General features: G+C 40.1%; 1 protein-coding gene across 2 annotated transcripts in view; it reads right to left on the bottom strand.

Annotated features, from left to right (window-relative positions):
- CDKAL1 (CDK5 regulatory subunit associated protein 1 like 1) overlaps positions 1–27,932 on the bottom strand; it is a 480,236-nt gene that overhangs the window by 379,613 nt on the left and 72,691 nt on the right. For both annotated transcript variants that reach the window (XM_054985473.1, XM_054985474.1), the window contains one exon: positions 23,921–24,005. In XM_054985473.1, coding sequence (XP_054841448.1) covers positions 23,921–24,005 — 85 coding nt within the window. The remainder of the gene's footprint in view (positions 1–23,920; positions 24,006–27,932) is intronic.

Below are 27,932 nucleotides of genomic sequence, written 5' to 3'. Positions count from 1 at the left end.
TGGTGGTGGTGGTGGTGGTGGTGGTGGTGGTGGTGGTGGTAGTAGTAGTAGTAGTAGTAGTAGTAGTAGTAGTAGTAGGTAAAAGGTAAAAATAGCCCCCTGTGCAAGCACCGAGTCATTACTGACCCATGGGGGGATGTTGCATCATGACATTTTCTTGGCAGACTTTTTATGGGGTGGTTTGCCATTGCCTTCCCCAGTCATCTCCACTTCACCCCCAGGAAACTGGGTACTCATTTTACCGACCTCAGAAGGATGGAAGGCTGAGTCAACCTTGAGTCAGCTACCTGAACCCAGCTTCCGCCAGGATCAAACTCAGGTCATGAGCAGAGCTTGGACTGCAGTACTGCAGCTTACCACTCTGCACCACAGGGCTCTTCTTAGTAGTAGTAGGAGTCCCAAAAGCTTTTTCCCCAAAGGGCAGCCTACAGTCTGGCCACCCTCTCATGTCAAGCCTTTTGTATAAACTGCCAGCACGTCACATTACGGCCCTTGCCCAGGGACAGAAGGCACAGATCATGTTTGTCAGACTGTGTCATTTTTGTTCCACATTCTGAGCACTTCTTAAGGGCATGCCATAGCTCCATGTTAATCTTACATTAGGCATAGCTAATTACTTGTACTTTGAGATTTATACATGAAAATGGCATTCCTTACTTTCAAATAGAGTATAACCAGCAAATCCCTATGAAAATCAGTATTTTTTTTAAAAAAAAAATCTTCTGTGCGCTCCATATTGGCATTACTAACCTGGATATTTAGGTTATTAGAATGGAGGATTGCCAACTATTTGCAAAAGTGCACACAAGGCTTGGAACCCAATCAATTGCTGAACATTTATCAGACTCTAGATTGTGTTCTCTCTTGCTGTTCAAGACAACACGAAGCAGCTTAGAAGTCATATAAATGGGAAGCTAACAGAACTGAACAAGTTCCATAAAGAATGTATTGTCGAAGGCTTTCACGGCCGGAGAACGATGGTTGTTGGGGGTTTTCCGGGCTGTATTGCCGTGGTCTTGGCATTGTAGTTCCTGACGTTTCGCCAGCAGCTGTGGCTGGCATCTTCAGAGGTGTAGCACCAAAAGACAGAGATCTCTCAGTGTCACAGTGTGGAAAAGATGTAGGTCATTTGTATCTACTCAGGAGGGGTGGGGTTGAGCTGAGTCATTCTGTAAGAGTTTCCCAGGGTGTGGAATGCTAATGGCGGGAGGCTTCACTGTAACCTGAGGAGGTTCTTTTGCATATGGATTGGTGCTTGATGTGCTAATCTTCTCTGCAGGGCTATTGTCGGGTGTGGAGTGTTTTGTTGGCCTGGTGTTTTTCAGAACTGGAGCCCATGCTCTGTTCATTCTTAAGGTTTCTTCTTTCCTGTTGAAGTTTTGCTTATGCTTGTGAATTTCAATGGCTTCCCTGTGCAGTCTGACAAAGACAAAAAAGACAGACAAGCCCAATGCTCGACAATGCACGCATTGTCATCAATCTGACAGACCGTCAACTCTCACCAGAAGAAACCTCCATCTTGGCAAAGGGAGGAAACTTTGCAGTCACCCCCACCAGAATTCCTGTGGAAGAAATCATTGCAAATGTAGAAGCTGCCATCCGTCATCTACCTGAAGAGGAAGCTGAGGAAATAAGAGGAGAGACAGCCAGGATTCTACGAAAGGCAAAGCTTCCCACCAGCAATATAACACGCAAGGAGAGAAATGCCATCAATACCCTCAATGCAGATCCAGACATCATCATTCTACCAGCTGATAAAGGCAATGCTACAGTGATCATGAAAACGGAGGAATACAAAAAGAAGATTAAGGAACTCCTGGACCCCTCCACCTACAAAAAACTAAAACGAGATCCCACTTGCAAAATCACCAGGCTAACAAATGCGCTGATCAAGAATTCCTCACTACATCCCGACACGCACAGAAAACTATGCAAGACTGAAGCACAGCCACCTAGACTATATGGACTCCCCAAAATACATAAAGATTCAGTCCCACTCCGACCCATTGTGAGTGCCATTGGTTCACCGACATATGAATTAGCTAGACATCTGGCAGATCTCCTGCAGGACCACATCGGGAAAACCTCGTCTTACATCAAAGATTCAGCAGATTTCATCAACAAAATCAGTTCTCTGAAACTCAATCCACAAGACATACTTGTCAGTTTTGATGTTGTATCCCTGTTTACCAAGGTTCCAGTAAAAGACACTATTGCACTGATTAATCAGATTTTCCCGGAGGATGTAACAGCCTTATTCCATCATTGTCTGACAACCAGTTACTTCCAATGGGACAACGAATTCTATGAACAGATGGATGGGGTGGCCATGGGGAGCCCACTCAGCCCAGTTATAGCAAACTTCTACATGGAACATTTTGAAAAAACAGCTCTAGAATCAGCACCCCACAAACCCAGTGTATGGTTCCGGTTTGTGGATGATACATTCATCATTTGGAGCCATGGGGAGGAAGAATTGAGGGAGTTTTTGAATCATCTCAACAACATCCACCTGAACATACAATTCACAATGGAGAAAGAAAGTGAGGGAAAACTCTCATTCCTGGATACCTTGGTCATCCGCAAAGCAAACTTTCAGTTAGGTCACAAGGTCTACAGGAAACCAACTCACACTGATCGGTACTTACACAAAAACTCCAATCACCACCCCCGACAGAAAAGAGGCATAATGAAAACATTAGTGGATCGTGCAAGACGGATATGTGAGCCGCGCTTTCTCAATGAGGAAATTAATCATCTAAACCACGCACTTCAGGCAAATGGCTACTCCAGAAATGAAATCCGAAGAGCAATCAAACCCAGGATGAATCAAACAACCAAGGAAAAACAGTCACCTACAGGAAAAGTGTTTTTGCCATATATCAAAGGAATTACTGATCAGATGGGAAAGCTTATGGAAAAGCATAACCTTCAAGCAGTATTCAGACCCACCCGAAAAATACAACAGATGCTACGATCAGCAAAAGACAGCAGAGACCCCCTCACCTCTGCAGGAGTATACCGTATACCCTGCAGCTGTGGACAAGTTTACATCGGGACCACAAAGCGTAGCATCCAGACAAGAATAAAAGAACATGAAAGACACTGCAGACTTGGACAGCCTGAAAAATCAGCAGTGGCTGAACATAGCCTAACTCAAACAGGGCACAGTATCTTATTCCAGGACACCAAAATACTGGACAACACTTCCAACTACTTTGTCAGACTGCACAGGGAAGCCATTGAAATTCACAAGCATAAGCAAAACTTCAACAGGAAAGAAGAAACCTTAAGAATGAACAGAGCATGGGCTCCAGTTCTGAAAAACACCAGGCCAACAAAACACTCCACACCCGACAATAGCCCTGCAGAGAAGATTAGCACATCAAGCACCAATCCATATGCAAAAGAACCTCCTCAGGTTACAGTGAAGCCTCCCGCCATTAGCATTCCACACCCTGGGAAACTCTTACAGAATGACTCAGCTCAACCCCACCCCTCCTGAGTAGATACAAATGACCTACATCTTTTCCACACTGTGACACTGAGAGATCTCTGTCTTTTGGTGCTACACCTCTGAAGATGCCAGCCACAGCTGCTGGCGAAACGTCAGGAACTACAATGCCAAGACCACGGCAATACAGCCCGGAAAACCCCCAACAACCTTCCATAAAGAAGTTGCCACCGGTGCCCAGTGTGTCTCAATTAAAGTTGGTCATTTGAATGCAATCCCTTTTTTTTTGTGAATTTTTTTTATTTTTAATATCTAACATAAAAAACTACAAAAAACTACAAAAATATAAAGGGGAAAAAAGGGGGGGAAGGGAAGGGGGGACTGGGAAAAGGGAAAGGGCAACACATAAACAACAAACGCTACACTACATGTCTTGTATTCCCTTCATGCTGTAATTTTTCTTAAAAGTTAACTTTCTAATATGCTATCAGATTGGTAGATTTTATACAATACAAACTATATTCAGGATCAGACTTTCTCCCCCCCCCCCCTACGTCTCGGTCTCAGTTCTCTCTGCGCGGCTGGAGCAGCTGCGCCCGCTCTCTCCTCCCCCCCACTTTCCCCTTCAGATTTTTAACTTTCTTCCTGCTGAAACTCCTGATGGTTGAGCAAAAAGTCTGTCAGCTGCGCTTCTGATATAATCTTGTAAGTTTGATCCTTATGTCTAAACCAAACGCCTTCTGGAAACAACCATCACATTTCCTCAAGGAAGCCGCAAGTCCTTTATACTTGAATCTTCTTTTACATTTGAATGCAATCCCAATACACATGTGGTGTTGGTATGCTATCACAGCAGCTGCCCGGGCTATAGAAATTGGCATGCCTTCATTGAATGGTGTAGTGGTTAAGGGCCCAGTTTAAACAAGAATTTGGGAGTGGGTTGCATTTTTGTTCATGAAAGTTCATCAATCCTACCAGAATCACATTTAAATCACATCTCCACTCCTGTCAGAACAGCTAAGCAGACCTCATCACCTTATCAGCCCTGCACAGACTTCCAACCTGCCTGGAAAGAGAGTGGTTTCTTAGACCTTCCACATAAATTCTAGTCTGGTTTCAGCACCAGTCTCACTGAAGAGTCTCAGTGAGAAAGGTGGACCATAAATTACATAAATAAAAATAAAAAAATCCTTTTAATATACCTTCTTTCCATCCACAGATTTTTATGATGCATTCCACTCACTTAACTTAGTGTCACTATATATTTACTTGACAAAAAAATGGTTGATAATGAGGTAGAAAGGTAAGCAGACAGCTGCTTTATGAAAAAAAATCTAATATTTGGTCCTGTAGCCATGCGTTAATCCCACAGAACAACTGTTTTAGTTTTAAACATAGCACACTCTTTCCCCTTTTAATAGTAATGCATGATCTTATGCTGAACAGAGATGTGTACATCAGCAGATAAAGCAGAAAACTCTGAAAGGGACACAGGTGCTCAGTGCTAACTCTCCTCCTGCCCAAAACTGCCTCTAAAACCACCTCTACCACAACCCTTCTTATATATTCCAACCCCCCAAAAGAATGGCAACAGCGAGGACAAGGAGAATGGCATTATGCTTTATGAGCCCTCCACAGCAGAAAAAGAGATGGGCAAAAACAGCAATACGAACAAAAAAAAGGCCACGAACAGCCCAATCTGCTGTTCGCAAACAAGCTGTTTGTGAGGCTCCACTCTAAATGAACAGGTGGTCGTTGCAAGCCTTGTTCGTTGATGTTTGTCAAGCCAGACAGTCTGGCATCTGCAATCAATTCCCTTGGCAACTTAAAAAGAGTCCAGTAGCACCTTTAAGACTAACCAACTTTATTGTAGTATAAGCTTTTGAGAATCACAGTTCTCTTCGAAAGCTTATGCTACAATAAAGTTGGTTAGTCTTAAAGGTGCTACTGGACTCTTTGATTTTGCTACTACAGACTAACACGGCTAACTCCTCTGCATCTTTGGCAACTTAGGCAGGGATTGTCTGAACGCTGTCTGAACTCCTGCTGTTGCCCTGGAAACCCCAATCTAAGCGCAATTTAGCTTGATAGGCAGGTCTTTCTTTCAAGTGTGGAGCTCCAAATTTGTTACAATAAGGGAGCAAAGACCAGGGGAGAGGGGGGCTCCCAGCTCTGACTTTGCAGACAGTGGAGAGAGAGTTGCTGTTGGCATTTTGCTAGAGAGAGAGTATTGGAGCTTGAATTTTCTCTGTGTGTGGTGGGATAGGGATCTACCCCTTCAAGTTCCAGGGCTGCTGCCAGGTTCTGGGCCAAACTATTATGTATTATTGGTACCTTTCCTGCTGCCTGCTCGAGTCAGGTTTCTGGGAGTGGTGCAGTAGGGATCTTGACTTGGATGATGGCTGGAGGAGAGCCTGCTGGCCACCACAAACAGCCAACCACGAACGTGTTTGTGAACACGGGCATGTTCATGGTTGTTCGTGAGTCCCTATTCGTGGATGGCAACGAACAACGAACATCATGTTTGGTTTTTTTCTGTTCCTGCCCATCTCTAAGTGGAAATAGGTTCACAGCCCTAGCAGTGCTGAGTGCCCCCTAAGAGGAAGAGCTGAGTATCCCACCACAGATAGCTGGTTCTGTAACCATTGAGACCTTATAACATTGAGGGCAGTTGTATTCAGACTTGAACACCCCCTCTAAAAATAGTTTTCAAGCCTGTTCTAAAAGTGGGATAACAATGGAACAAGTTTACACAGCCCATGCACCACACATATATAATGGACCTCAATATTCAGAGATACCTGTTTTAGGTAAACCTGCCAGCTGCTCTACAGCTGTTGTTTTTTGGACTGGGACTATAATTATTTGCAGCTTTGCACCTGTCTGAAGTCAGGAGAGACTTCCTTTGTTCCATGGATTTTTTTTGCAATAACATTAACCCTCAAGGTTTAAATTTAAACATATGTTTAAATAGCTATTAAAGAGTCCCAGCCTTAAACTACATAAAGTCCCACCAATGTCTGTAACTGACTAAAGAAAAACGTGAACAGAATAAGGAAAATAGGGCATTGTAGGGTAAAACTAAATTTGATTTAAAAAGTGGATGTATACAATGGCCGTTATTAGCTATTCTAGGTAGCTGCTCATTCAGTGTTTTGGAAGCATTTGGGCTCAACTTTTTAAAAAAATCAAGTTGATTGTGTTTAGAAGCAGGGGAGTAATTCATGCTTTCTTGCACTGATGGTTCCACTCACTATTGACAATATGAATTAGTCAGAGTATTAATTAGTTATAAATGATCCAGTAAAACATCAGTTCAAGGGAAAGGCACTTTGTATAGACTTAACTGCTTTGCTTCCAGTTATGACTCTCTAAATCCAGATGGTATAACCTTTTTTTTTTTAAAGACAACCACTAACACTTGGTAAACAAAGTACATATGGCAAGCACAACTTTTATCTGCAAGGAAAACATACAATTCCTCTAGTTACCTACCTGGCTACACCATCTGTCAAACAGATGGTTCAGGTTTCATTCACAAGATTAGGTAGGGGCGGATGACTGAAAGAAGGAGCCTCAAGGTAAATTCAATTCCATGTACCAGCCTGCAGCACTCCTATTTTGAAACTTTCAGCAGTAGGGCAGAATATGTCAGGTCTCCTTGATCAAACACACATCATCAGAATCCTGTTCTCCTAGGCCCAAGCTATACAGTGCTTGTTTTCCAAACAGAACATGGACAGTTACTTCAGAACAAGGTGGAGCAATGCCCATATCCAAAAGATATCACAAGTCAAGTCAGTCAGAAGAAATCGTAATAACAAGGCTAAGGAACATAAGGATGGAAGAAAGTACCAAGAATTGTGCAACAATGCTGGGCATTAGTCTTTGAATATTTCAGGAATTTAAAGTAACTTCAAAAAGGAAGTTATTACAATACAACTTACCTATTATAATTCTTTCTACCAAGGTGCTCTGAGGAATAACGCTATCCAAATTAAGCAAAAATTACATTTATGAGAGCTCCTCTCAAAGTTTCTCAGCACCCTCTTTTAATGATTTTTTTTCATTTATATTTAGTCTGTCTGCACTAAACATAGCTGTCAATGGAACGGATGAGACAAGAGTCACAAGACTTCACAATTCAGTGTCTGACATTGAAGAAACTGTCAGGGGAAGTTCACATATCTATAGATAATAAAGGAACACTTCTGCTTCATTCCTTACAACAAGCTGACTGGCATAGTTTTGGCCAAAGACACACCTGAACTGAAAAGAAAACCCAGAACTCTAAAAATGTTTTTACGCATTAATGTATTACTTTTTCCACAGCACTTACAAGATTAGAGAAGTCTTTTATAAATCAAATTCCAGTACATCATGCATGAATCAATTACAGTTGCAATCCCTAAAAAAAATTCACATTTCTAAAGAAAACTGAAAGCCCCTGGGTAACAGATAATCCAGTTTCTAATCAGCCCCAACTCGAATGGATTCAGAAATGAAGTACTGCCAGTTTTTACATGCTGAGTTTATCTAAACCTGGTTTTTAATGCTGCCCACATTTCTTTTAGTATGCTTTTAGTGTACAGGGGAGAAGGTATATTTACAATATCTTGACTATATACAGTTAAGGAATAAAAAATGTTTTTCAACACTATTATTTAAATTTAGTTCCTGCATATTAATGCAAGATATCTTAAAACCATTAAACAAAAATTCTTCTATTTGTGCAACTTGCACATAACACCTTAAATTTCAGAGTAATGCAGTTCAAACATGATCAACCTACATTATTAAAGGATGGCCGGCTTGGCTGGAGAAAATAGAAACAATATGGGCTATGCAACTTCCCTTTATTTTCCAATATGGTGTAAATAGACTAAACAATATTGACAGTAACCCAAACTTTTACCACTAGGCAATATAATAGCAAACTTGAGGGTAGCTAGTATGATAAATGTTGACCAAACAACCCTTTTAACTGCATTCCCCCCACCCACCCTCGGTACTACATAGTTTCCAAGCAACTATCAGAAAGGCAAATAATAATCTTGCACCATTTCTTAACTTCAGCTGCATTCATTGCAGACCACCAGAGAACAAATAAGATTGTTTAATTAAATACTGCTCCTCCATATAGTAATATTGAATAGATTTCAAAGGTTTGTGATAAATATGCTTTTTGACGCTTAAGTGATGTCTCATGACTCAGAAATGGAAATCACACACTAGTGAGTGGGTAACTGATCATGATAAAACTGATATCTATTGACCTTCTAAATCATGCCACTTAAGAGCTTATTTTAACACAGCATTTCAGCAATGCTGTAATAATCAATACAAGTGGTATTTCAGTTTAGAAAAACTAAAAACTGCTTTACATGCAGAAATAGCCCTTGCACTCCTATAGCAGACAAGCAGCTCCACATTGTTGAACATGGTTTGGATTCTAAAACTATATTGTTAATACAAACCAAGATTTCGTACAATATATGAATGGAGACAGAAACAGACAAATTGGTGATATGATAGAATCATTTTGACTTTATATCCATAGATTTGTCTAACAAATTATAAAAGCATTCCCTCCCTCCCTACCCATCCATAAGTTTTCATCTGGCAAAAGCATCTCCATCAGTGAGGCTGCTGTCCTTCTCTCTATCTACCTTTCATATTAAAAATGGGCTTAAATAGGATGCAATGCTCTTACCTCAACATTTGGAACTCTAGTGTCGATTTTAAAAAAGTAATTATATGAGTATACCTCCTAACAGACATATTTTGCAGTGACTACTATATTTCCTGGATGCAATTCATAAACATGATTCTAGATCTCCACTGTCCCACTAGTAGGAAGCCAGTACAGATGGCCATGCTGTGAAGGAACTTTTGAAATATTCACAATTATTTCTCTGCAACTTGGTTTCTCGAGACTTTTTGAGGAGCAAAGAACAGTTTTCAAGCATACATTCAATATAAATGAAGATAAATTCACATTTTAAAAAGTGTGTTGTAGAGATCCTTAAAGAGTAATTGTTTAAGTGTTTGGTTTACACTGCCAAATGTTCAAACATATGATTGTTTTAAAATTTAACCCAAGATGTCTGCATTGACCAAACATTTTGTTGGATGTGACATAGAATTTTATAAAAAAAATAATAAACACCATAATAATGAAGTTATAATTGATACAACTGTTAATGATCAAAAACAAGCATAAAAGGAATGTGTGTCTGTAAATGCATGCCAGCAAACCAACTCAGCTAATACACAACAGTACCATACTTTAATATTACAAAATGAACGTGGGTGACAGAAATGAGCAGAAGTAAGGGAATAGGAGAAATCTGGCACTTACCACACTGGCTTCAAATTAATTCTTCACATGGCCTGAAGACTACTGTATTACTGAGATATATCACAGCTTGAAGAAACTATAGTTGGAAAAAGTGCTTCCCAGTATCCAAATCCTCCACTGTAGTGTCCTCATTTATGTAAGGTCTGACTTGTACAATATTAAGATGGCTACATTCCTTTAAGAGACTAGAGGATTTGAAACTGCCTTATACTGAGTCACACTGGTGATCCATCAAGATCAGTACTGTCTGGTCTCCAGGGTCTCAGACAAAGGTCTTTCATATTGCCTCCTTTTGCTGGAGATGAGGAACTGTATGTAGAACCTTCTGCAAGGAAAACAGATGTTCTACTACTGAGCCTTACCCTTATAAGAGTTATAAGTAACTCTTGAAGGATATTGTGCTTTGACCTTCAGTGTTCAGTTGACCCTGACTGACTCATTTATGATCTTTGGGGTTATATTAGATCCAGAACTTCAGCTAGGGAAGCAAGTTAATGGGGGTGTGAAAAAGGCCTTCTTCCAACTCAGACTTGACCGGAAGGTGGCCCTCTACCTTGACACAGCTGATCTGGCCACCTGGATTCATACTGCAGTAACACCAAGACTAGATTTATGCACTATACACAGGTCCACTTCAAAATCAACTTGGAGAATCCAGTTGGTGCAGAAGGCTGCAGTTTGTTTACTACTGTGAGTTTGGCAGAGCATATATATAACTCATTTCACAGTCACTCATTTGTTTATTTATTTATTTATTTATATTCAATTTATATTCCGCCCTCCCCACATCAGGAGGCTCAGGGCGGATTACAACAAAGTTTAAAATCACATTTCACAGTTTAAAAACATAAAACACCTTAAATACCATAGATTAAAATAACACACACACACACACACACACATATATATATAAAAAACCACAGCAGCACATAAGCTGGACAACCACCTTTTTGGCCATTTCCCAAGCATTTTAACAGGGAGATATGTGAGAGATGGAAGGTGTCACTAGACAGGAGGGCATGTGCTTTATTCCCCCAGCTAGGGGGCACCGCCTCACATCAACCATATGCCTGGTGGAACAGCTCTGTCTTGCATGCCCAGCGAAAAGCTAACAAATCTTGCCGGCCCTGGTCTCATTAGACACAGCGTTCAACCAGGCTGGGGCCAGGACTGAAAAAGCCCTGGCCCTGGCTGATGCCAGGCGGGCCTCCCTAGGGCCAGGGATCTTTAATAGAAGTTTATCGCTTGAGCGAAGAGTCCTATGGGGTTCATATGAGGAGAGGTGGTCCCGCAGATTAGCTACCCCTATTAGCTACCCGTCAGTTATGAGGCTCAATTCAAGCTTCTGACTTGGTCCCTCATAGTTGCCAGACTGCTTAATCCCCATACTCTGAGCAAGATCTTCTGCAGATACCACCCTGCAGTTGGGCAAAAAAACAGCTGCCCATACAAATGCTTTCTCTGTTGTGGCCCCCCAATCTTATGGAATGGCCTGGCTGATGAGGTTTGGAAGGCTCTCACTCTCCTGGTTTTCCACAAACTGTACAAAACTGAATTATTCAGGATGGCTTTTTTACTCCAGTAAGAAGGCTGTGCTGCAAGAAATAGCTCAGAGAGATGTCTTGGTAAAGGACTATTGGCTTGCACTGTGTAATCTGCCTTGGGTTTTGATGAGAAAGGCAGACTATAAACAACCAAAAAGTTGGTTAAGAATACAAGAAGCTACACTAGTGGCCAAAATTGTGGAAAACTTTTGGAAAAAGTGCATTTTTGAGGTTTGATGGCTCATAACACCACTTTTTTTTGGAGTAACACCATAAAATTATATATCAATGGAAAGATAATTTAATCAAGAATGTAATGCAATGAAGTTTATTCAATTATCTGTATTCTATAAAATGTTATAACCAAATAACCAGGAAAAGGAAGCACAACTTGCTTAGGTTGATATGAAGTACCTTTCCTTCATTTGAGTGTAGCCATTCAACATAATACAATTGAGGAAATGGCACAAAGAGTTGACTGGTCACCCAGAAAGCGATGTAAAATAGTACTATTAAGTGAACAAGGCTACAGGTATGAAGAAATTAGAAGAAAAATTGGTGGAAACTTAACCAAAGGTGTCATTTCTACATTTTTGAAGAGGTATAAGGCAACTCAGTCACTACAAAACCAGACTGGTAAAGGCAGGAAAAGGTGCACACAAGCAAGGGATGATAGAAGAATTGAGAGACTGAGCCTAGGTGACAGAAGAAAATCATACAGAACGAAATGGTACAATTCAATGTGAAGTTGAGTGCAAGGACTGTTCGGAGCAGACTGGAGGAATTTGGTCTTAATGCTAGAATTCCACGAAAAAAACATTGTTATCTCTCAAACAAAGGTTGAAAGGATTAAACTGGGCTAAAACCCATGTTAACTGGACAGCGGAACAATGGGACAGTGTTATTTGGAGTGATGAGACCAAAATCTCCCTGTTTGGTAGTGATGGTATAAAATACGTGAGAAGAAGAATCGGAGTGCATCCTGATTGCATTACACCTACCGTGAAACACCCAGTTAGTGTTATGATATGGGGTTGTATGACATCAAAAAGTATGGGCAGAATTTGTATGACAAATGGAAATATAAATGCCCAAAAATACATAAATGAAATACTTGAGCCCAAACTGAAGCCTTCCACACGTGATCTTTTCCAAGATAATGAAGCATTTATATTTCAACAAGATTCAGCTCCATGTCATGTTGCTGCTGTGTGCAAAAAGAGGTTTCAAGATGATCATATTCCACTGTTGGAATGGCCTGGGAATAGCCCAGACCTTAACCCCATCAAAAATTTATGGAGCTGACTAAAGAAACTGGTTAGTGAGAAGCAACCCAGCAATAAACCGCAATTAATAGAAGCAATAACTCAATCGGGGTTTCACATTATAACAGCTACAGAACTAAAAAACTTGGTTCACTCCATGGGAAGGCGTTGTAAGGCCGTAATTGAAGCAAATGGTTACCCAACTAAGTATTAACTGACATGGTGAGAATTGTTGTATAACTCATTTTTTCTATGTGTTTCAATTTTCTTCTTTATAACTACTGTTCTAAAAAAAAATCCTTCATAAAAGTTATTGCATTACATTCTTGATTATCTTTCCATTGAAATACAATTTTATGGTATTACTCCCCCCAAAAGTGGTGTTATGAGCCATCAAACCTCAAAAATACACTTTTTCCAAAAGGTTTCCACAATTTTGGCCACTAGTATAACTGCCTTTATACTGTTTACAATAGAAATTCTCTATTGCCTAATATTAATTTGGTTGCAAACATGCCTGTGAAATGTTGTCCAATGTACACCTATCTTAATGAACCATAAACATTGGTACTGCTGTCAGCATGACTACTATCTCAGTTAATACAATAACAAAACTACAAAAGCACGTCTGGTCATCTGAATCATTTTAGCAAAATGCTGAGAACTCATGCTTTCTGAGCTCAATGTCTTAGAAAACAGCAAGGGCAAAGGTCAATATAACTGAAAAACTTGGTAATTCAGCACAGTAACTAGCAAGTGCTGAAATGTGCCTCCCATGCTCTGATACTGGTGGAAAGGAAGGGGGGGCACTAGGACAGAACAGGCAAATGCAGCAGAGTTCCAGAACAGTCAATCCTTCTGGCAACAGATTTTTCATAAACACTTCTCGTTTTCAGAAGTGCTGAGTCAGTAGATCTAAGAACAGGGCTTCATACATAGGAAAAAGTTACTAGGTTAGCAGTTTTGCAGGGGGAGCATCTTTCTATTCTCAGATACAAATAATGCATGCTTCAGAGGTCAAATCTGAAACAAAGTTACATCCTGAACATCTCTAATAGCTTACATTTTGCCATCTGAGTTTTCATGGTATATTAACATTCAACATATTTTGCATCTTCTCCTTCCCCCTTGAAAGTAGCTGGGCATAGGGTGGGTTAAATGTATAAACCTACCATTTGAAATCAGATCATTGGTTGATCTAGCCCAAGTTTGAAAAATCAAACTGGCATTATACAAAGCATATGTTCTAACCCTGGATTACTGTCCTTCCTCAAAAGTGTGGCCCGTTTTCCGACAGTAGGTCCCCTTCTTCTGTAGAGCTTGGACTTATCTTGGAACTGAACCTAGGATTTGTCACACTCTAAACAAGAATCATGCCCCTAGCCAATAAGCCTGATGAGCAGATAGTCAACCTTGAAGAACAAAAAAATGCATTCTGAACATGCAGACCAAGTTTTAATCTAGTACCACAATGTCTAAGGGATATATCTTATACACATACTTTACCTACTTATACACATACTTTACATACAGAGAACACTGAACAGGTGAATTAAACTGAAGCCCAACAAGAAAATTATTCTTTGTTGGAGACAAAGAAAATTCATAGTACAAAAATCAGTACCATGTGGTGAACAATATTTTAGAGAGCTGCTTTAGACACACGTACACTTGAGTGGGGCAGCTGTTCTGAACAACCACTTTAACCTTGGCCTTTATCCCACACCAGTGAGATTCAACTTGTTTTCTTGACTGATTTACATAAAATCAAACTCCAATACATATTCATGTATACAGATCCATGAGAAATGTAAAGACAACACATTTCAATTAAAAATCAATAGAAACAAATATACTAAGGACTGTTATTAAATAAAATTGTCTTACTAATTTTTACAAGAATGCTGAAGTTTTTTATTGGCTTCCATGTTACTAAACATCCTTGTACATCCTCAACAATGATTGAGCTAGTTTGGTGTAGTGGTTAAGAGCAGCAGGACTCTAATCTGGTGAACTGGGTTTGATTCCCCACTCCTCCGCTTGAAGCCAGCTGGGTGCCCTTGGGTCAATCACAGCTTCTTGGAGCTCTCTCAGTCCCAGCCACCTCATAGGGTGATTGTTATGGGGATAATAATAACATACTTTGTAAATCGCTCTGACTGGGTGTTAAGCTGTCCTGAAGGGCAGTATATAAATAGAATTATTATTATTACCCCCCACCCCGTTTACCCTCCATGTTTACCCATACTTCCTCTTCATCTTCCCTATCTGCCTCTCCAACTACTTCCTCCACCATAGCGTCAGCCAGGTCTTCTATACTCTGGCAAGCACACAGCAAGCAGAAGTATACTTATAGAAGAGCAGATCATGTCCAATCTTTGCCCCAACCAAGGCAACTCACTCCATGACAGGTGTGTCGGGGGAAAGTGGTAACTTTTTCTCTTTGAGTTTTTTTGTGAGGAGGGGAAGAGAGGACAGGCCTGCTTTTGCAAACCCTCACCTGCTCCAAATGCCATAAAAAAATTACAACAACCTGCTAGATAGATGGTTCCTCCCCTTCCCAAACCCTAGCCCTTTCAGGCAAAGAAAGCAACATTACAGCCTTCTAATGTCTATTGGTTAGTTTTTTGCCTTTCTGCTGTTGCTACTATTCATGTTCAACAACTGCTGGTTCAGGGCTCTGTTGCTCTCAAGGACAGTATGATCTTCTCCTGTAAGCCAGAAAAAGCCCTGCTTATGGGGGCGTGCAGCCACCAGGCCCATGCACTTAGAACACTCATTGCATCGGTGCACATAGATGGGTGGATTGAACTAGATACGAAAACACGGAGCAAGCCTATCGTAAGGGGAAAGTTAGAAAGCAGTCTGTATATACTCACTAGACAGGAAAGCATGGTGTTCAGAGGGTGTGAATGTGACACCACTTGAGGCTTTTATTTTAATAACTCAAAGTACACTTTTATAGTTCGGAATTTGTGTTGTTAAATATTAATTTCAACAGCACCAAAAGTGTAGGAAGGTTTGGTATAGTTCTCCACCTGTTAAATATTGCAGTTACAATTAATTTTAGCTTATAGAGAAATCTAAACAATGAACACTCAAAGAAAAATTCATCCCTCAGTATCCTAAGTACCCTTAGTAGAAGTTATACTTTTGTATTGAAGCCACATACACTATTGTCCTAAATATCTGAATGGCCAATAGGAATGTCCCCCACCCCCAAACTCCTAGTTTCTCCAAGCTCTCTTCCTCCTGTTTTCTGTAAGTCTGTTCGTTGAAACAAAACTTTTTCTCAGGGGGAAGGCCTGAACTTAGAGCCCTCCCTTCCTTTAGCCTGGTCTTGGGCAGAAAATCAAGCCATTTGCAGAATCTGCCAAGGGTCTGAGCAAGTAACTTAGTTAGGCTTAACTAATCTCTAACAGAAATACATAGCACGAATCCATCACATGGATTTATAATGTGAAACAATCAAAAAGCTGACCTGCACTGCTTTTTAGAGACATATTCATCAGCAGAGCTCTGCCTGGGAGCGATGGTGACATCATTACAGAACTGCTTCATGATGCTTTATGAAGTTTCCAAACTGGATTTCTTTATAAAATTAATTTTTTTCAAACAGGCAGTCTCCCCTCTCCCCCAGGAAAACAATTCCAACAATTATATGGTAATGGACCAGTCTCTGTGTCATTACAGGTTCACGTCTTGAAGCCGTGACTAAAGAAAAGCACTGGTAAGAGAATGATCCAAGTAATTGCAGCTATTATAAATTACTCAAATAAATTGAAACTGAAAAACTACAACAGCAATAAAAAACCCCAAAGTGCTGAATGTACTTCACATATGTTGCATTAGTAATGCTCACAACAACTGTGTAAGATGGTCAGCATTAACTCCATAGTACCGATCAGCAAAGAACAGCCCATGAGTTCACAAATTGTTGCCAATTTCCAGGTGGGGCCTGGAGATCTTCCGGAATTACAATTGAACTCCAGATGACAGAAATCAGTTCTCCTGGAGAATATGGGTGGTTTGGAGGGTGGACTCTATGGCCGCTAAGGTTCCTGCCCTCCTAAAGCCCCACCCCCCAAAACTCCAGGAATTTTCCAACTCAGACTTGGTAATCCTAAATTCACAACTGAGCTGAAAAGTCAGATGTCACAGCAAACCTCTGCTTGTCTGTGAGACAAGTGAACGATACTTATTGCCATGCTCGTTTCCACCTCCTCCCCTCATCCAAAGAGCATAGTTAAAGGCCTCCTTTTTTCAGAAACCTTAAAATGAGCTCTGATTTACAACAGTGCCTGGGCAAACGGAAGTTTGTTCTTCTCCGCAAAGCTAGATTCTAACCATGTTTGCAGATGAAAGTATGCAATCTTAACTAGCATGGTTTATATTCTTTATTGCAGTTATATCCTGAATCTGTTTCACTCAAAGACTTACTGAATCATGCAGTTTCCAGTGTACAGACTGAATAGTACACATGCATTTTTGCTCACTGTTTCACTTCACCAGGATTACTCTCTTCTGTTAAGACACAAGTAGTAGGAACATCCATCTTCACTTCTGCAGCAGTTCAAAAACAGGCCTCCATGTATTTAACCCGATAGTTATTAAATATTACATGGAACCTGCTGCTTTCTCCAAAGCTGATAAGCACATAAGAGAGAGGCATGGATTTTCTCAAGTCCTACACACATGGGATGCAAACAGTTCGTAACAAGCACAAACAGTAGCTTGGCTACTGAGCCAAAGTTTATAGACTGCTTGTTAAAAGGTTTAAAATCCTGTAAGCATGAAGGCATAACACAACAAAACATTAGTCAACCCAGCTTTGACACAAGAAACAGAGAATGTTATGGGGAAACATGCCATGAATGTGAGAGCACAAAGCTCATTATGCTCAACTGTACATATGCTTTTGCAACACCTCTCCTCTGACAGATCCCCAAGCTTCAGTTTAAATACTTGTTTATACAGAATTCAATGGCAAACCAAAAAGGGACGAATTGGGCAGGCTACCATATGGCCAGTAATGGTCATGGCCCAGAACACAATACAAAAGGGTTCTTCTAGGTCTAGAGATGGAGCTAAAATGGACTGATAGATCTTAAAGTTTCAGAAGCCTATCAAATCCATAAGCATCACTCAAAGCTGTAGGAATCAATAGAAATGCTTAGCATACACATTAGGTAGCAAATGCATCTTAGATTCTCCTGAAAGGCTATGCGATCATCCAGTACTATGTGATAAAATGACTACAAATGTAGTAGTTCTGAAAGATCCTAGAAATAATTCATGTGTATTTACTGTGTGCATTGGACAAGTAACCTAGAACAAAATAATAATTTAAAAAATAGCAACCAGTTGCTGGGATAGCTTTTTAGCATAAAATTACCCGTTTTCTAAAAGAACAAACAGTTCAGAACCTAAAGCAATCTTCATTCCATACATAAGGTTTTTTTTTAAAAAAACTTGGTACTAAGAAATCTGAACTTTATTTTCAAACAGCAGTATATTTAAGGTACATAGTACTAGAAATATCTGATTTGCATAGTCTATATACTGTGTTTTGATTTTCAACATGCTGCTGCTGCAAATTTTGTGTCAACATAACAGGTAGTTCTGGCTACTACGCAGCTCATAAAAATGCTAAAGTTCACCTTTCATGTTCTGTTCTTACTTTTTGAATATATCAGGAATAATAGCAAAAATCCCAGAACTGTAGCTTGAAGTAAGGCCTTTGGTACCTGTCCTGGGTCTAAAAAGGGTCTAAATGCCAAATATATTCCTGCTATCTCATCAACACACTCAGCACATAATCCAGAACCTCCAAAGCAGTGGATTTGTTTCATTAAACTGATGTCCCCTGCATGCTTATAGGGTAGCTATTTCCCTAGAAAATCCTGAGTGTAAGGCAAAGCATTATTAGGTGCGCCTAGGTGCTTTACCACAAAAAAAGTGCTACATTTTAATAAAAACTGCAAAACAGTTGTCCAGAGGCTGCTCAGAAGTGCCTTTCAGAAATGCCTTTGGGTAACCTTGAAATTCAAGAAGGGTAAGCTAACCAAATGTCATACTGGCACAAACTCTGCTATCACTCAGTCCCTTCCTTTCCATGCAGGTGGAAGGGTTTAACAGGAATGAACCTGATGTAGGGTTGAAATAAAACGGTTCTATTTCAATATCTTCTCCGTTGAATCTAGCTCTGGGTTTCTGGGACGTTAAGTAAAAGACTCTGAATGTCCTGGCCAAGACAAGGAACAATTAAAGAAAAGACAGATTTATTTAGAAAAAAGAAACAAATGCAAAGGCATAAAAACTAAACAGAAACAGTGTTTTGCCAAAAGCAGAGTCTTTGCTCAAGATGCTAAATGTTCTAAGTAATGGACTGGTCCACTGATTTTACTTAGACATGCTAGAAAAGCAAATACAAACTTCGGTCATCCACAGACACATACTAAAGACAAGTGGAATCCATGGCTGTTTGACAAATGCATGAACTGAACATCCCAGGCCATGAAGATGACTTCAGTGTTTGAATCTAGTGTAATGTCAGATCTGACATGAAATTGAACCACTTGCCATTTTCATTTAAAGTATTTCAATGCTTCAGCCTATGGCTTTTAAGATTCTCTTTCAGGTGACAAGTAAAGGAAGAGCTTTTTGTTTTTTCTTAAAGGCCACAAATCATTCACAAAGTTATACAAGTTATACTTTCTTTGAGCAAGTAGCTTTTGTGGATTATTTTCAAGGCTACCGCGCCTCTAGTGAAATGAGGGAACAAAGCAACCAACTACTGGGCAAAAATAATTTAAACCTCTGATGAAAGATACCAAACTGTTGATACACAAACAAGTAAGATCACCATACCACCTTACCAAGCCTTTCTACAGCAACCAACAGTTACTGTTACAAAACATTTTTAAACTTTGCCCAGCATTCTTAGATATTAATAACTGCCATTGCCTCAAAATAGAACTCAGCATAGCTTCAAAAGCCCCTGTTCTTATAATTCATTCAGGTGGTTTTTAAGATGTTAAACATTAAACAATGTGCATAATTCTGTAACAGACTGTTTTCCTTTCCAAAAAACAGCACATTAAACAATTATACCAAGACTCAATGTGATACAGTAACTAAGAGTTTAAGTGGCAAATCAGGAAGTCTTGAATCAAATGTCTATGCTACCATGAAGCTAATAGGTGGTCACCCTCTGGCATCTCCATCTAAGACCTTCTTATAATTGTAAGGAATATAACAAGATATAATGTTAAGCCATCTGAAATGTCATATCAACACTAAAAGTTATTATGGAACATCATCAAGCCAGTGTGGTGTAATGATCAGAGTGCTGGATGAAGATCTGGGAAATCCAGGTTTGAGTTTCTACTCTTTTCATGCAAGCTGGCTGGGCCAGTCACATACTCACATGCTAACCTACCTCACAGGACTCCTAGGAGGATAAAATGGGGGAAGAGAATGATGCAAGTTGCTTTGAGTCTCCACTGGGGAGAAAGGCAAAGTATAAATGAAGTAAATAAAATAAATCAAAGCAAGACAAGGCATTTTTCACCTTCCAAATAAATTTAATACTCTTTTATCTCATATATAGTGCTCAGCATTTTAAGCTGCTCTTGAGTTTTCCATGAAATGCATGGTAGAACTTTTTTTTTTAAAGGAATTACTTCAAAGCACCTCACAGGCAATTCTTCATTAACTACAGTAACAACATTCCTTATTCAAAATCTGTGCCATAAACTAATAATTACAGCCAAGCCAATCTGGATGCTTCAGTTTGGAATGTTGCTTCTTCCTCTAGGAATGCTCCATGTCTAGAAAATTTGATGCTAGATATCAAAAGAGAAAATTGCCATCTTATTCCTCTTTCTGTACCCTGAATATATTTTCTAAGTAAAAGAAGGAGATGAGGACTTGCAAGTGAGTACAGGAAGCGCTATTGGGGTGGATACTGAATTGTTAACAGGTAGCAGAAATTAAAATCCAAGACAATGTATCATACACGTTCCAAGTATAACTGGAGATCCTCTATTAAGGATATTGGTTTATAATCACCATTAATATGATCCAAGGAAAGATCGAGTGTGTGGTCTACCTCACCAAAAGATCTTTCAAAAACTGGTTTCCATGCTACGATCAATATTTATATCTGCTTCCTCATTTAAGTACCTGTGAGACAGCTTACAACAACACACTGAAAAACAGTAAGTAGTCCAGGGATAATGATGGAGGGGGCACAGGTAGCTGAAAGCATCAAAGTTAGAATCACTCATTCCACAAGTGGTTGGATTGCTGGTGGCACCTTCAGCACTATAAGCTATATGCGCTGGCATATGTATTGATAAAAACAGCACATAAAGTTGTAGTTGAATGGATATAAAAGTGCAATCAAAGGCCCTGTAGACCAATGACCATCAATCCATGGAGATGGGTTGTAGATTCCCTATAGAATCATCTTGTTTGCTGTTTTTTTTTCTTCTAATGACCAGGTGCTAATGCACATGTGCATTGGCTCCTGCTTCTCTCTGCATGCATGTTAAGAGAAGCAACAAGGAAAAGTCCCTTAGCAATGCAGAGGATTCCTCCACTGTTCTACCTCTCAACTTTTTCTTCACTGTGGTATACCTCGTGATGCTTCCTGTATCCAGATCTCTTGATCTACTCCTGATGATCCTGGCCTTGGCACACTGAACAATTCTGGATCTTTGTTCTCCTATCCCATAGTTCTGATATCACATGATTTCCTGTCACATGGTTGCAACTCAGGAGGTCACTTGCAGGGTTGGCCCCAGATCTGAAAAGACTGGGGTAGAGTCATGCCTCATTAGTAGAGGATATGCTTTGCCTTCAGAAAGTCCCATGTTCAAGCCTTGATATTCCCAGTTCAAATGATCAGGTAGTAGATGACGTGGAAGACCTGTACTCTAGACCCTGGAGAACTTCTGCTGTTCAGAGTAGATAATAATGACTTTGATAGACTGATGGTCTATCTTAGTTTGAAGTAGTTTCATGTGTTCAAGACCGTTGCTGTAGAGCATGGCTGAATTATCAGTAGACCTAGTGGAGTGGAGGACGGAAAAGTTACAGTCCTCAGATGAGAACATTGGTGGTTTTCCATATATGGTGAAAAATCCTTTTATCATCTTGGAATTAAGTTTTCCATTAAAATAATCTTGGTATTGAGTTTGATCAGGAATATCTATCCGACCTACCCTCATAATAAAACCCAGTTTTCCCATAGGGCAGAGACATAGCGCCATCTGTGGCTCTCTGATACCACAATGGCCAGGCCACTATACAATTCTGTGAGGCAGAAATGTTTTAGACACAAATTAATTCAGGTTCAGTAACACTTGGGAAGAGAGACAAAGCAGTTGAGATGACAAGGGAATATTTCTGACCATTTATTTTCACTAAGCACTTCTCTGCTTCAAAGCATTCACCCGCTATTGTAAAAGGCTAAGATTTGTAACAGCTGCAGCCAGGGTGGTGAGGATTTTGTGACCAGGATAACTTGCTACCCAACCCAGCACACTTAGCAGCACACTAACAGCTGGTGTTTGGGAAACCAGGTTTTTCTTGGCAAGAGAAGAACGAACTCATTGCCAGGCTGCGGGTACTTCTGTCTACAGAGAGCACACAATGCAGGGGAGAGGAGGAATCTGTAATTGTTCCTCTACTAGCTACAGCACACCAGTTCAATCCAGCTCTCCCTCCCGCTCCCCCAACGGTCTTATTCTTCTAAGTGGGCCACCTGCCTAACTAGAATTATAAGTATGGCTTGTGCTCACTTTCAATAGATACCCATCTGCACACCACACTGAACAATTGATTGCATAAACTTCCATGTGATTGTTAGGTAACAATCTCGACTTTATAAAACAGGCCACATATTTAGGTTACATTAGATACGCAACGAGAATTATGCTTCCACCTATTCCAGTTGCCAATAAGAGATAAGCAATCTTGTATCAGAAGCATATTATGTTGCACCACAGTTTTAAAAAAACAGGATTAGAAACAATTAGTATAGCAACTGCAGTAAGCATAGCACGGACAAAATTCATTTTTGGATAGTTACAGGTAGATCCACAACTATTATTATCTGATTAATTTACTCCAAGTCACAAATTGTGCTTTTTGTTACTATGGCTGAAATGAAAGTCTGCCTATTGACAAGAAAGCTCATAATTCCATCCATCGCTCTTCTGTAAACCTTAGAATGGCAAGAAAGGGAGCAAGAAAGGGCTCTGCTCCTTCCACTAATGAAGGGGCCCTCAACAAAGACAGGGATAACGTAAGGCTGCTGAGCAGTTTTCTCTGGCCTCATTGATAGTATCTGGTAATTGAGAAAAGAGCACTAAGCTGGGATCAGGTATGATGGACAAGAGTGGCTGGCTAGCTGCTGCTGCTCTCTCCAGCCTTAGTGATGGCAGCTGATGTCCAAGAAAAGCGTGTTCCAAGATGGACCTAGACCCAGATCTGATGTAAGGGTGCCCTCCACTGGCCGACTCTGGCACAGTTGTGTTTTTTTTTGCAGTACTCTGAGCAACCAACTTCCAATAGCTTATGATTACACAGCATTATTAAAATTCAATCCACCAAAAAGATGCACATCTGAAGCTGCCTTGTATTGGATTGGGCCACTGAGCCATCTAACTCAGTATTATTCATGTCATGCAGCAACTCTCTAGGGTCATTGTCCTGAAGGGCGGTATATAAATCGAATGTTGTTGTTGTTGTTGTTGTTATTATTATTATTATTATTATTAATAATACCTTTGTGAATAATGTGTTTAAAACCCATAAAGCACTGCATTCGTGCTATTAGCACTAATATCCACAGGGACTGGTCTATTGCTATCTACCTGCTAAAAAAGAATGACCTGAAATGGACATGAGGCCATTCTATTGCTGAAGCACATTGGGCAACTCCAACTTGCTGATGCCTCAATGGGAGACCAACTAGGAAATAATACTTTAAGCCACTCTGAACTTGTTGAATAAATAGCAGTGTCTTAGGAACCATACATTTATAAATAAAAGAAATTAGAACTTGTTCTTCAAGTCAGTGGATCTGATATATCACCTTTACACTCTATAAATCCTTTCCTATAATTCACACAAACATCATCTATAGGTCTTCTCTGTTTCCTATATAGATTAATCCTGCTTTTTATAGGGTCGGTTATTTTTTATTACAACGAGTGTCCTTTAAATAAAGATTTTTTTAATTTATAAACTTTATCTCATTTCTCGCAAATTGATAACAACTTACTTAATTGAGTTTCTAAAGTGGTCTTCAGCCGGGTTCTTTACAGTGCAACTGTTCAGCAGCCACAAGTCTGCTTCTGAAGCATTCTCTGGGAAAAAGAAATACATTAAACCATCAGAATTTTATCTACACACATATAAAAAGAGAAATGAGTTTAACCCTTTAAATGAACTAGTGCAGTGATCAGAAACATACTAAGATGCAGCTATGCTTAATGGTAAGTGTACATATGTTTAAAACTTGGTGAAAGCCATCAGAATATGTAAAGGCTGGAAAAATCTTTTACACAAGTTACCTGAGGATTCACCATCAAGAGAATATGTTTATCTGAATCAATGATAGCAAAACAAACATGTCCAAATCAAAGCCCCATTCTTACCATCCCAAATCGTGCACAGGTCAGTGTTTTCCATGTACAGTGATTACAGTGTCAGCTAGGATCTGGGAAATTCAGGTGCAGATCCTCACTCTGTCAATGGAAGCTTGCTGGGTGGCGTTAGGTCAGTAAGAAACTTCCAATCTAACTTACCGCAAAGGGTTGTTATGAGGATAAAATGGAGGCCAGGAGGACCATGTAAGCCATTTTAGGTCCCCAGTGGGGAGAAAGGAAGGGTATAAATGATGCAAATAAATAAATATACACAAAGGCCTGCCAGAAATAGTAATCCTGATATTTTTCACATATCTAATTTTGTAACTAAAGATGGCATCAGGTTCTTCTACTGGCTTAATTTGTAAGATTTTTATCATGAGCTGTAAACCTGCCTTCAGCCATGAGGAAAGGTGGGATATAAATATTTTAATAGATGAATAAATTTTACCAGAGATCTAATTTAGGCTTCACCCTTCAGTGATAATAAGTTACTGTTCTTATATCCATGTTGCTGGGGAGTGTGTGTGTGAATAGTCCAACTGTCAGTTCTCTACCTTTATTATACAATTGGGACGTGTACACTCCCACATATAGCTACTCTCAATGGTGACTGACAGTTTCTGAAAGAGATTTATCCAATTACTATTGATCATATAACCAAGAGCAGGAAAAGATAAATATAGTGATTAGAAAAGGTAAAGCAGAAATTGCCAATAATTTCAAAATTTAGGCAATCTATACAAGATAAAAACTTAAGGTATTCCCCCCCCCCCCACACACACACACCTGGTGTTTAAAACCAGCATTTCACCCAGATCTAGAATCCTGATCAGCAGGAGGAAAACGAACTCCAATTAACTCGTGCTCTTGCATTCATACAACACAAGTAATTGGAGTCAGTGTTTAAACTGAGGCAATTCATACACATTTTTCCTTTATATGCATCCCAACATTCAATGTACATATCTTTTCCTTAAATATAGTTATTCTGCTTTATACCATAGGCATAACTCTGCATAACATAACAAAACCGAGAAGTACAATGCAAAAAAAAAAAAACAGTTAAAACTTTCTGGCTCTTTTCAATTGAAGGAAGTGATAAAAAAACACAAATGGCTTTTGCTGACTATTTGCCCATCTGAAGAGGGCCTTCCGCAGGCGCTGCCTTGCAAATGGGAAAGATCAGCAACCACCTGTACACGCACATTCCCTATTGTGGCCTTCACCTTATGAGACAACCTACCTGAAGAGTGTTTTGTTCCGGGTGGGCCAGTGCTGGCTTAGATCTGTTTTATTTGGGTTTTTCCCATTATTATTAATGTTGGCTGAGTGTTGGCCAAGCATGCACAGACACTTACCTTTCTTTTTTTTGGGGGGGGGGGAATGAAAACAAGGCTCTCTGACAACTATTTTTTTCATTTAACGGCACCAAAATCAGACAGAACACAGTCCTTCTCCCTCCAAAGCACTCACCCTCCACGTTCCCAGTGTTGTCAAACCCCTGCCTGCATCCTAAACAACAGATGAGTTGCCCTCTCACTGAAGCCACTAGAAGGCGGGAGACATCTTTCAGGCTCCGGGCTCTCTCAGATAGCCTCGGGGGGAAAGGGGCTGGCTCCTCTTTTCGGAAACCAACTGCTGCTAGGCAGCAACTGAGACCTTTCCTCAGTCGGTTGGGTCCCAGCTACTGGCCTTCCAGTGCACTGGGAGCCACCTCTCCTCTTCCATCTAGAGGAAGCTCTCTCTGCATCCAGGCACCAGGTTTTCTCATATGGCCTGGAGGGAAAGTGTATGGGCTCTCCTTTCCAAGAACTGAGTGCCACTGGACAGCAACAGAGCCCTTTCTTTGGACAGTTGTATCACAGCTGCCTGCCTTCCAGTGCATCGGACCCTGCCTATAGAGTGGTGCTCCTTCCAACTCCAGGCGAGGGAGACAGAAGAGGCAACTTGTGTGAGCCTCAAGGACGTCTGAATGGAAGGCAAGAGGGGGAAGACAAAGCAAGTATCCCTTTCCCTGTGTTTCCACTAGCTTTGAGAAAATGTCGTTGCCAGGGAAGGAGCCAAAAAAAAAAAATAGAACCCTCTGCCTTCCCCCTCCCCTCCCAACGGATGATGAGCACTCCTTTTGTTGCTGCACTGGCAACAAAAGAACTGAAGCAAAACATATGAACTGATCAGTGTGGGGAACTCATCACAGCTTAGGTCCTCAATTTTGTTCTGATCTTCTGGAAGCTACTTTAATTAATCGAACCAGCTATTTCTGTATATATTTTCAGCTCGTTTATTCCGTTATGCATGCCAGTTTGGTGTAGTGGATAAGAGTGCCAGGACTCTAATCTGGGTTTGATTCCTCACTCCTCCACTTGAAGCCGGCTAAGTGACCTTGAGTCAGTCAGTTTATAGGAGCTCTCTCAGTCCCACTCACCTCACAGGGTGATTGTTGTGGGGATAACAACAACATACTTTGTAAACCACTCTGAGTTGGCATTAAGTTGTCCTGAAGGGCAGTATATAAATCAAATGTTGTTATATGATGATGATGATGATGATGATGACGACGACGACGACGACGATGCACCTAGTCAGGAAATCTCCCACTCTCCTGGCTTTCCACAGACTATGCAAAACTGATTCAGGAAGGCTTTGTTTCCACTTTATCTCAGATTTCTGCACTCCTAATCCTATTACAGTGCTTACTGGCCACCCCATCCTGTTGACTGTATTGATTTGCAATGTGTAATTGCCTTGCATTCCAGTGAGAAAGGCAGACTATAAATAACTAACTAAAATAAAATAAAATAAACATTCCCCAATAATATGTATTATTTTTATGTAGATATTTTGGGAATTCAAAGAACCAGGTAGAAATGTGCATAATAGACGGCAGGAAGGTTCAGAGCTAAAGTGCAGTATTTTGAAAGAGTTAACACACAAGAATATGTCTAACTATTTTTGAAGTACAGTATCATAAATATTCTAAAGGTATGTCTATTTAAATCAACTTATATTTCAATTTAAAGATTCGGATCAGAAACAAATTTAATGGTTAAAAAAACCTGGACACCTTATGCCCCAACCCTGTACACATTTGCTACTACCAATGTATCCGGGTAACAAAGAACCCAACAACACTACTGTTTAGCTTACAAGAATGACTCAAAGCAATGTGGATGTCTTTTCCAAGAAAGAAATAATGCACTTAAACCACAACATCTATCACACTTTTATAAAACACTGCCAAGTCCAAAAGGTCATGGAAACTTCAGAACAACCCAAACACAAGAGGTTCTGGAAGGCACAAGTTGCCAGAATTATGCAACAGAAACCAGAGAACTGGGTAAAAAAATCCAACTGAATCATCAATACAGATATCCACAGAAAAGACCAAAATATTTACACTTAAGCACTGTAGTTAACATCTGTTTGTATCTCTGCTTCTTTTTTCCCAGCAAGCATTTCTGTTTATTTAACCACTTCTTTCGATACCAGCCTGAGTATCCTCAAATAGCACTGCCTTAACTTATCGTCTGGATGAAAAAGGACACATAATTGTTGAACTTGGTTGAAATTAAGGCTAGACAGACAGTACATAAGGGTTTCAAAGAACACAGAAATAAACAGAATCCTACCACAAGGCGTTAA

This window comes from Eublepharis macularius, chromosome 7 (assembly GCF_028583425.1).
Source record: "Eublepharis macularius isolate TG4126 chromosome 7, MPM_Emac_v1.0, whole genome shotgun sequence".
NCBI lineage: Eukaryota > Metazoa > Chordata > Lepidosauria > Squamata > Eublepharidae > Eublepharis > Eublepharis macularius.
This window is presented reverse-complemented; position numbering and strand designations above follow the sequence as displayed.